This window comes from Phyllobates terribilis, unplaced genomic scaffold, assembly GCF_046119375.1.
Source record: "Phyllobates terribilis strain yellow unplaced genomic scaffold, ASM4611937v1 Scaffold_11__3_contigs__length_659146591, whole genome shotgun sequence".
In the NCBI taxonomy this organism is placed as follows: Eukaryota; Metazoa; Chordata; class Amphibia; order Anura; family Dendrobatidae; genus Phyllobates; species Phyllobates terribilis.
Genome location: NW_027362771.1, coordinates 623,030,161 through 623,041,801, shown reverse-complemented (window position 1 = coordinate 623,041,801; position 11,641 = coordinate 623,030,161). Strand labels below are relative to the sequence as shown.

At 43.8% G+C, this 11,641-nt stretch overlaps 1 protein-coding gene across 1 annotated transcript in view; it reads right to left on the bottom strand.

The window, feature by feature from the left end:
* Positions 1–303: 303 nt before the first annotated feature.
* Positions 304–11,641, bottom strand: part of LOC141167422 (extracellular calcium-sensing receptor-like) — a 34,931-nt gene continuing 23,593 nt past the window's right edge. Inside the window, exons 4-7 of the mRNA XM_073654828.1 lie at positions 4,108–4,929; positions 2,357–2,584; positions 2,156–2,279; positions 304–1,217 (exon numbers count right to left, since the gene is read on the bottom strand). Of these exons, the coding sequence (XP_073510929.1) occupies positions 304–1,217; positions 2,156–2,279; positions 2,357–2,584; positions 4,108–4,929 (2,088 nt within the window). The remainder of the gene's footprint in view (positions 1,218–2,155; positions 2,280–2,356; positions 2,585–4,107; positions 4,930–11,641) is intronic.

Genomic DNA, 11,641 nt, shown 5'->3' with positions numbered 1-11,641 from the left:
ATAATGAAAAATGATGAATTTGTAAAAAACTGTGAACTGTGCCCATATACATTAGATAAAAAATCTGGGAAATCCCATCTATCCCAACTATCTATAGAGATGGCCTGACTCTTCCTCAATGCCCCTCGTCAGGGGAAAGAAGCTCAATCTTTTTTCCCCTTTACCAATGGAAATCAAATGCATGCTTGGTCAAATCAATTGTACTTGAATATGGGGAATCAGGAGTAGAAAATGTCCAATGACAAAAAGAAGAACTACCTAAAGTGTAAGAACAATTTAAGACTTCTGAATTCTATTCACATTCTATATTCGATTTTTGTTTTTTCCAACAGTAAGATGATCTCTTGAGTTCATGTCTGGTCTAAACAATATAATATAACATTTAGGTAGAAACATACAGATGACAAGAGCCCAACTGGAGGCCAAGATGGCAAAGATCTCCATAGCCTCTGTGTACTTCCCACGAGCACTTAGAGAAGCTGGGATGAAGGATATCCAGACACTGAGGAAGGCCAACATGCTGAATGTAATGAACTTAGCTTCATTGAAGCTATCAGGAAGACGCCGAGCGATGAAAGCCACAATGAAGCTAATGGTGGCTAGGAAACCAAGATATCCGAGCATACACCAAAAGGCAATCGGAGAGTTCTCATTACATTCAATTATAATTATACCAGGATGGGTATTTATATCGATTTCTGGAAATGGAGGAGCCAAACATATCCAAAATGCACATAAGATAAACTGGATGAGAGAGCAAATGAATACGATGATGTAGGAAACTTGAGGTTTTGTCCATTTCCTCAAGCTGCTGCCAGGCTTGGTGGCCATGAAAGCAAAAACGACCATAATGGTTTTAGCCAACATGCAAGAAACACAAAGGGCAAAAGCCATACCAAAGAAAACTTGTCTCAGTAGACATGTCTCAAGCTTTGGGTAACCAATAAATACAAGAGAGCAAAGAAAACACAAAGAAAGAGACCCAAGGAGAAGACAACTTAAGGTATAGTTGTTGGCTCTGACTATGGGAGTACTTTTCTTATGTACAAAGAGACCCAAAATAGAGGGCGGAATGATGCCGGAAATTGCACTGACAGCAGCCAAGGTGGATCCCAACACATCTTCATAGTCCAGGTATTCTGTGGTTTTCGATACACATTGATCTTTCCCAGGATTTGGCCACAAGTTCCAAGAGCACTTTAGACAATCAACTGAGTCTAAGCAGAAAATAACAAAAACTTACTCCAAAGGCAAAATATGTTCTCCTATATTACTATAAACATTATGGAATTTTCCCATCTCTCTTTGTCTTATTGAATTTTCATAATTCATAATTATAATTCATAATTCATAATTTTCTATTGGTTCTGCACTTTTTAGGAATTTTTGGAGTAGAAGTTTGTTTGAAATTCTCCAAAATCCCCCTTAAAAGCTCAAAATTCCTCAAAGTTTTTCTAGGAGTTTTTGGTGGCAGAGAATGGCTATGTGTACACAGATTCTTTTTGGAGCGGAAATTAAGTGGAAACTTTACAAATTGCAAAACTTCTCAAAAACTTTGAGTTCCTGCTCCCAGAACTCAGCAGATAGACTCAGTGTGAACATATCTTTAGGGTTTGTTCACACTAAATTTTTTCAAGAGTCCAAATGCCACTATTATTCAAGCAGAATCCGCATAAGGAAACTCTCCTCTTTTGGGGAGGTTTTAGAGAAGTTTTTCTGGGGCGTTTCCTGAAATAGTTTTGAAGAGGCTTTTTTTTAATCACTTTTTAAGCCCTTTTGAGCGAATAGTGACTAATTTAGAGAAGTTTTCTACTGGATCTGCTTAACACTATGAGCAGACGGCATATTTCCGCCTGTAATCCACCTGAAACAATGGTGCACGCAGAAGAGCTCCATAAAATAAAGAAATTGCATAGCAATATCAAAATGGGAGTAAGACCATTAATATACCTCAGTTACTTTTATTTGGTTCTTCACATTTTGAACAGAACGTAATGGTAGAATAAATATACTGGTCAGGTGATTACAGGATGATGTTATTAAGTATTTGGCCACCTTAATTACTCATACGCCATACAAAGTTTTTCGATACTCCAACTTTTCTTGGCTTCTTGATCTGTGTTGATTCCATTGATTAAGGTTTTGGTGGACTTACTTGTTTGGTTCGAGATTTCTCCTTGAGGACATGGGACGCACTGGAAACAACAGGCTGGCTTGCCTTCGATGGTAACTTTTCTGGATCCTAGAGGACAACTCTGACTGCAGACAGATGTTGGGACCTTTGTATTAAAAAGTAATGTAACCAGTGAGAGGTTGACATTATGAAAGGTAAGCCTGTGTCCATAATGTACTTTACCTGGTGATAACCTGAAGGCCAGATTACTCCATTAGCATCAATATTGAAGACTTTTCCATCAGTGGCTGAAGTATCGTAGCTTCCAACTCTTATATTTTTCATAACTCCATCACTTCCAAGCTGCCAATTAACAATATCATACAACGCTGGGGTATCTCCATTTCTGTCAAAGAAGACTTCTCTTCCATTGCTCAGATTCACGTGGACGTTTTGTATATAATGTGTCAGCTGTGGAAAATAAATTGACTTGGACAGTTTATCGGGCTTGCTTCAAGGTGATTCTTGCTAGCTTATTTTTATTTCCATATGGTTGACCATGATTTTCTCTGTAACAAATAATTGGAGCTCTTAACCCTATGCTTTGGACCCGGGGTTGCGTGTGGCTCCTGGGTACTCTTTGTTTAACATGTGGATTCGCTATCAATGTTCTTTACAGTGTGTTCACTAAACAATATAGAAGGTTAGTTGAACATAATCTCTCAGATCAGTACCTTTTAACACATGAAAATGACTTGCCACCATATAGCAATCCTAAAAGTCAATATCAACCCTTGCCCCATGACTTAAGATAAGAAGCCAAACTAGACAAATCATTTGCTGACACGTGTTTGCCCCCTCATTAGTGCAAGCACGTGATTAAGGGCCCCGTCACACTAAGCGATGCAGCAGCGATCCCGACAACGATACGACCTGTCAGGGATCGTTGCTGCATCGCTAATACATCGCTGGTGAGCTGTCAAACAGGCAGGCTCACCAGCGATCAGGCGAGCAGCGATATTGTGGAAAGAATCGTTCCAGGATGTCCTGCTCCCGTTACCAGCCTGCTGCAAGCAGGAGCAGGCTGGTAACTATGGTAAACATCGGGTTACTAAGTGCGCGCGTGCCCCTAGTAACCCGATGTTTACCATAGTTACCAGCCAGATCGTTGGTCCCGCTGGTCACACACAGCGATGTGTGCTGGCCAGCGGGAGGCCAATGACCAAAAAATGGTCCAGGACACTTTGCAACGATCAGCGACCTCACAGCAGGGGCCTGATCGTTGCAAAGTGTCACACACAGCGACATCGCTGGTGAGGTCGCTGGTGAGTCACCAAAACCGTGACACAGCAGCGATCTCGCTAGCGATATCGCTATGTGAGATGGGGGCTTTAGGGGAGAATCGAGCACATGAGATTTCCGATGGTCAATTGTCTTGTTCTCTTGGAAATAAGTTTTGCAGTATGGGGACTCAGGAGAGACGGCTGTCGCTCAATGATAGCCGAATGATCGTTCGGATAAAAGCGATCTATTGTGTATTAGGGGGGAGGCTTTAGTAAAGGGCTGAACAAGTAAATAAATTCCATATTGTACATATTATTGGGAACAGTGTCCATAAGTGTCTAGAATTTACATTTAAAGGAGTGATATAATTGGATTTAAAACGTTTTCTTTACTTGAAATACTTGAAATATGGATTACCTATCGAAATGAATAGAAGCTGACCTGCAGTACGCAGGAATGGTCATTACATAGTGCTCTTCACCCACAAATCTAAGGAAAACAATCAATATATTGAGACCAGGAAATACCTTTTAGCTTGAAAAAACCCTAATCAGAAGGGAAGCAGAACTATTTCTGATTTTGTTATAGGGCATTTCTACCTTAATATATACCCTTTTTCCCCCCACATACCATAGTGGCTAGCCATTTTTTGTGTTTATATTATATATACGGTCATACATTTTTTCCTACTTGGTCTTCAAGATTCCTACCTGCCATGGTTTGAAAGTGAAGATATTGGCACACTGGCCACCATGGAATGGACCTTTCCCTTGCTCACACATCTGAAGTTCATGTAAAGACTGAGCTATCATATGAACTGAAGTATAAATACTGAGTGGAACTCTTAAATTAGAGGCATCAGTGTAGGCGTTGTCAACAGCAAGTAGGCTTTCATTTCCCGTGCACAAATTGGTGCTTATGTCATAGTTCGAATTCTCAATAAACTTGCACCCAAATATATTTTCCCAAAGTACTTTGACAACAGTTCCATCAGGACTATTCAGTGGATCAATATTGTTGAGATAATCCTTAAATCCAGGCATTGTAGAGCTGTGGAAGGCAAATCCAATGGAACCTGAGAGTAGAGTAGAATACTTTTCAGTCAACCTAAGTGTTGCTGAAGAAGACCAACCATCACTGGCCACAAACACTTTGCCAGTGACTTTTTGTCTGACCATTTCATTAATGAGCGGAATGAAGTAGCTACCTGTAGAGAAGACGACCACGGCTGTAGCAGTTGACTCTTTGATAACCCTAGTGATGTGAGGTGTGTTCATATCATCTCGATATAGAAGCATGAATTCTGTGAAGGCAACACAAGCTCCAGCGCTGAGAATTTCCTGCTTGATGATCTGAATCCCTTGATGGCCATAGTCATTTCCCACACCCACCAAGCCCACCCAAGTCCACCCAAAATGTAATAACATTTGAGCAAGACCCTTCGACTGGAAATCATCACTTGGTACAGTTCTGAAAAAAGACGGGAACATGGCCCGATTACTAAGAAGAGCACTGGTGGAGAAATGACTGATCTGTAAAATAGCAAAAAATAAAATTGGTAATAAGCATATCAACCAGAAGATTACAACAAAGTACAACATGCAGAATATCTAATGGAAAGGTAAGGTAATCACTTCTGATGACTGTTGCCTGCAGACCATAGACCACATGTTCATGGCAGCGCTGTGAGCGTTGAGCTTGCATGGTCGCACACTCAGTCCTTTGTGTCTGCTGGTGATCCAGTGACTGTAAAATCTTAAAAATCCAATAAAATCCAGTGAAATCAGGCAGATACGCATGCAGTCCAATCAGGGAGGCATCTGATTGGCTCTAAATTTTTTCTCCAGCAGGACAACAACCCAAAACATACAGCCAATGTCACTAAGAACTATCTTCATTGTAAAAAAGAACAGGTAGTCCTTGACTTAATGATATAATCTCACAGAGCCCTGATTCATCATATTTCCCCCACCTCACTCAACACCCCATCTGACCTATCCATCAAAGTTATTAGTTACCTGCTCTCCCCAGTCCCGCAAGCTCGCTGCCTCGGGGTAATCCTGGACTCTGATCTCTCCTTTCAAAACACATATCTAATCCCTTTCCACTTTCTGCCGACTCCAACTCAAAAATATCTCCCGGATCCATGCATTCCTCAACCATGAATCTACAAAAACATTAGTGCATGCCCTCATCATCTCCTGCCTCGACTACTGCAACCTCCTGCTCTGTGGGCTCCCTTCTAACACTCTCGCCCCCTCAAGTCTCTGTTAAACTCTGCTGCCTGACTAATCCAACTGTCCCCCCGCTATTCCCCAGCCTCTCCCCTCTGTCAATCCCTTCACTGGCTCTCCATTGCCCAGAGACTCAAGTTCAAGACCCTAACCATGACATACAAAGCCATCCACAACCTGTCTCCCCCATACATCTGTGACCTAGTCTCCCGGTACTTACGTGCACGCAACCACCGATCCTCATAAGATCTCCTTCTCTACTCCCCTCTTACCTTCGCTTCCCACAATCGCATGCAAGATTTCTCCCATGCACCCCCCCTACTCTGGAACTCTCTACCTCAACATATCAGACTCTCGCCTACCGTGAAAACCTTCAAAAGAAACCTGAAGACCCACCTGTTCCGACAAGCCTACAACCCGCAGTAACCACTGCTCCACCACATCGCTGCATGATCAGCTCTACCCTCACCTACTGTATCCTCACTAGAGATGAGCATTGTTCTACTCGAACTGTTCGCCAATCTCAAATTCGAGCTGTTTTGGGCGGTGTTCGAGCCGTTCGGCGAACACGAACAATTTGAGAAAAATTCGGCTGTTCGAGGTTATGTTCGATAACTGTTCGTGCACCAAAATCATAACTGGATTTTTTCTCAGTAATGATGAAAATTAATGTTAATACGCAGTTTGAGTGTACAGCGGGGTGGGGGGAGGGGCAGGGGATGGATCTCTGCAGGAACAATGAAGATCTCCATTTTTTTTTCTCTTTCCCGCATTTGCAGTGGGGAGGTGCAATCTGTCAGCCTATCAGCAGCGCACACACGGAGCGAAGTGCTTTTTTTCACACAAGCAAGGGCATGTGTCATTGGCAGTGTATGTCACATGTCCTTGCCCTATAAGACCAAGCCATTTTCCCCGTCGCCACCATTTTCTCACTGCTGCAGCTGCGTGTTAGACGGCACCGCTGTTGCTGTGTGCGCTATACCTTGTTAATTTCAAGCCAATTTTCGCACAAATATACAGATAGCTTGGGAGTAGGGAATAGTTGTGATTGCAGTCCTTTTAAGGACTAGGTTACAGCATTTCCTACGACTTTTATCAGGGAGGTCTGTGCTCTTAAATAGATAGGTTGTGGGAGTAAAGACTAATTGTAATTGGAGTCCTTTTCAGGACTAGGTTACATGAGTTCCTATCAGTTTTTGCCAGGCAGGTCTGTGCCAGTGCTGTGCAAATGCAAGTTATTTTCACAGCATTTGGCTGAATCTAGCAAAGCTAATCCTTTTTGGCCTATTGCAGAGTGTGTTAGTCAGTGGAGTAGCCTATCTGTGTTGCAAGATATACCACCTGTGTATAGAATACCAATTTTTTTACTGCACCTAGTGAAGTAAAATCTTTTGGGCGTAGCATCATTCTATTAGTCCATCTATACTGACCTCCATCAGGTTGCAAATTAAAACTAATTTTTATCTGCATCTACAGTACCTCTGAAAAAATATTTGGGCTTCTAGCAGTGTGTGGGACTTGTTCTATTAGTCCATCTATACTGACCTCCATCAGGTTGCAAACTGAATATATTTTTTTCTGCATCTACCTCTGAAAAAATATTGGGCTTCTAGCTGTGTGTGGGTCTTGTTCTATTAATCCATCTATACTGACCTCCATCAGGTTGCAAACTGAATATAATTTTTTTCTGCATCTAGCTCTGAAAAAATATTTGGCCTTCTAGTAGTGTGTCGGACTTTCTCTATTAGTCCATCTATACTGACCTCCATCAGGTTGCAAATTAAAACTAATTTTTATCTGCATCTACAGTACCTCTGAAAAAATATTTGGGCTTCTAGCTGTGTGTGGGACTTGTTGTATTAGTCCATCTATACTGACCTCCATCAGGTTGCAAACTGAATATATTTTTTTCTGCATCTACCTCTGAAAAAATATTTGGCCTTCTAGTAGTGTGTCGGACTTTCTCTATTAGTCCATCTATACTGACCTCCATCAGGTTGCAAATTAAAACTAATTTTTATCTGCATCTACAGTACCTCTGAAAAAATATTTGGGCTTCTAGCAGTGTGTGGGACTTGTTCTATTAGTCCATCTATACTGACCTCCATCAGGTTGCAAACTGAATATAGTTTTTTCTGCATCTACCTCTGAAAAAATATTGGGCTTCTAGCTGTGTGTGGGTCTTCTTCTATTAATCCATCTATACTGACCTCCATCAGGTTGCAAACTGAATATATTTTTTTCTGCATCTACCTCTGAAAAAATATTTGGCCTTCTAGTAGTGTGTCGGACTTTCTCTATTAGTCCATCTATACTGACCTCCATCAGGTTGCAAACTGAATATAATTTTTTTCTGCATCTAGCTCTGAAAAAATATTTGGCCTTCTAGTAGTGTGTCGGACTTTCTTTATTAGTCCATCTATACTGACCTCCATCAGGTTGCAAATTAAAACTAATTTTTATCTGCATCTACAGTACCTCTGAAAAAATATTTGGGCTTCTAGCAGTGTGTGGGACTTGTTCTATTAGTCCATCTATACTGACCTCCATCAGGTTGCAAACTGAATATAGTTTTTTCTGCATCTACCTCTGAAAAAATATTGGGCTTCTAGCTGTGTGTGGGTCTTGTTCTATTAATCCATCTATACTGACCTCCATCAGGTTGCAAACTGAATATATTTTTTTTCTGCATCTAGCTCTGAAAAAATATTTGGCCTTCTAGCAGTGTGTGGGACTTTCTCTATTAGTCCATCTATACTGACCTCCATCAGGTTGCAAATTAAAAATAATTTTTATCTGCATCTACAGTACCTCTGAAAAAATATTTGGGCTTCTAGCTGTGTGCGGGACTTGTTGTATTAGTCCATCTATACTGACCTCCATCAGGTTGCAAACTGAATATATTTTTTTCTGCATCTACCTCTGAAAAAATATTTGGCCTTCTAGTAGTGTGTCGGACTTTCTCTATTAGTCCATCTATACTGACCTCCATCAGGTTGCAGATTCAAAATAATTTTTTTCTGCATCTAACCCAGCCAATAGTTTTGGCCTAATACCACAGTTTGGCCACTCAGCTCTGCTCGGTTACCATCCATTGTTTTTTTGTGCAAACAACTCCAGAGTTGTGAATTAGTTAACCACCAAAATGAGTGGAAAAAGGCCTGCTGCTGGTGGAAAGGGGAATAGGCGTGTTGGGAAGGGGAAAAAAGGTTGTGTCCGTGGGGTAGGTGTTAAAGCAACAGTAACATCTGCAGAAGAAAGACCATCTTCCAGCCAAACTAAAATGTCTACTTCTTTTAGCGGACAATGTGATAAGATCCCTTTCTTACGGCCACGCCAATCGCTACAAATTCCAGATGAGGCACAAAAACAGCAGGTGCTTCAACGGATATCAAGTGCTCCTTTAAGTGGGCTCTCCTCCACATCAACTTCAACATCACAAATACTCCCGTCCTCAAAGGTGTCACCCAAATCGCACTTGCTTCCTCACAGCTCCCAAATCTCCAGCTGCCCGTCTGAGTATGAGGTAGAACAGATGGTTGAGTCTGCAGAGCTGTTTACTCATACTATAGCCTGGGAATCAGAGGTTGACTCCAGCGCTTCTGTGAATCCAGACGAGGAAATGATCTGCACTGATGCCCAGAATCTTTATGAGTCGGATCCAGGACCAGACGCAGAAGGTTCTGACCATAATGTAGACCCTCATTCCCAAACTGTAACTCCTGTTGGTGGAGACAATGAGGAAGACGATGATAAGACTCAAATACCTGATTGGAGCGACAACTTTAGTTTTTTGTCAGGGCAGGAACAGGTTGGCTCTGAGGACGACGGGTGTGATAACGCACAGGGTGATGATGATGAGGTCGGAGATCCCACTTACTGTCAACCCACAGTCAGCCAAGAGATGAGGTCAGCAGAGGAGGTGGAGGAAGATGCTAGTGACGACGAGGTCAGGTTGCGCCTTCCTGGACAGAGACGTAGTACTGGAAGCACGTCAACAACTGCATCCTCAAACACAACTCTGCCTCTCACCACAAGTCGTGGTGGCTCTTCAGGTCGCATGGGTGCTAAGCCTTGCATAGCCTGGGCATTTTTTCAGATCGATAAAGATGACCCAACTCGTGTTATCTGTAACATTTGTCAGCAAAAGCTAAGTAGAGGCCAAAAAATACATAGTTTGAGTACTTCATGCATGAACCGGCACATGGACATGAAGCATAAGTTGCAGTGGGAAGCTCAGTGTGCTACAATGCGGCCTAGCCGGCCGGGCCAACCACCGTCTGCCATATCTTGTGCATCCGCGGCCTCTTCATCCTCTGTGACTGGGGGGACAGCAGTCACACCTGTTTTGGGGCGCAGACCTGCCACCTCTTTACCCGCAACAGCCAGCGTGATTGGCAGGTCATCATTTTCTTTGGAGGTGGTAACACCAGCTGGTGTTGAGCGCTGTCCGACATCGATAGCACCACCTTTGGATGAAGGCAACCTAACATGTCCGCCTGCATCTTCCTCACAGACCGGCAGTTTGCCGGGGACACCCTTATCAACCCCGTCTAAGCACAATAGCCAGCCCTCGGTCCCTCAGATGTGGACAAGTAAAAGACCATTTCCTCCTAGCCATGAGAAAGCTAAGAGGTTGAATTTCACCATCTGCAAGCTCTTGGCTACAGAAATGCTGCCTTTCCGCCTGGTGGACACAGAGGATTTTCGAGACCTTATGTCCGTCGCAGTGCCCCAGTACCAGATGCCCAGTCGGCACTACTTCTCAAAGAAAGGTGTGCCTGCGCTCCACCAGCATGTCGCACACAACATCACCGCTTCTTTGAGAAACTCTGTGTGTGACAGGGTGCATTTCACCACAGACACTTGGACGAGTAGGCATGGACAGGGGCGTTACATGTCGCTGACTGGGCACTGGGTAACTATGGTGACAGCAGGACAAGGGGCTGCTGTCCAAGTCTTGCCGTCCCCACGAGTTGTGCGTCAATCCTCTTTATGTCAAAGTTCCTCCACTGCTTCTGCCTCCTCAACCTCCTCTCGGTCTTCCACCTGCACCCAAAGCCTGTCTGGTCATGCCACAAGCTTTCTAACTGCGCAGAAGGGATCCTGCACACCTCCTTACTATGCTGGCAGTAGGGCTCAACGTCATCAGGCGGTTTTTACATTGAAATGTCTGGGAAATGTGAGTCACACAGCTGAGGAGTTGTGGTCAGCTCTGGAGAACCAATTTCATGAATGGTTGTCTCCACTGGACCTGAAACCAGGGAAGGCCGTGTGCGACAATGCTGCAAACCTGGGTGCGGCCCTTCGCCGGGGCAATGTCACACACGTGCCTTGTATGGCTCACGTGTTGAACCTGGTTGTCCAGCAATTTTTAGCCCACTATCCCAGACTAGATGGCCTTCTGCAGAGGGCACGGTCGCTGTGTGCTCACTTCCGCCGTTCGCATCCCGCAGCTCAGCGACTTACATCTCTACAGAAGTCGTTGGGCCTGCCACTTCACCGGCTAAAATGCGATGTGCCTACCCGGTGGAATTCAACTCTGCACATGTTGCAGCGACTGTGGCAGCACCGACAAGCCCTGGTGCAATACGTTCTGATGTATAGCCTGGGCCAACGAGATTCAGAGGTGGGGCAAATCACGCTGGAGGAGTGGTCTCAGATCAGGGACCTATGCACCCTTCTGCACAGTTTTGAAATGGCGACGAAGATGTTTAGTGCTGACGATGCCATTATCAGCATGACTATTCCGGTGATTTACATGCTGGAGCACATGTTAAACAGAATTCAGAGTCAGGTGGTGGCACAAGAGGAGGTGGAGGAAGTAGAGGAGGAGGAGTTGTATGCGGAAGGGCTAACATCTGCAAGGTCCAGAAGGTCGGCAGCACCAAGGCGGCAGGCATGTGAGGGTGGGGGAGATGGTTTTACCAGGGCGCATGGTAGCAGCCAAACTAGTGAGGAAGGTGCAGGAGCCCAGGAAGAAGTGGAGGACGAACTGATGGAAGACTCA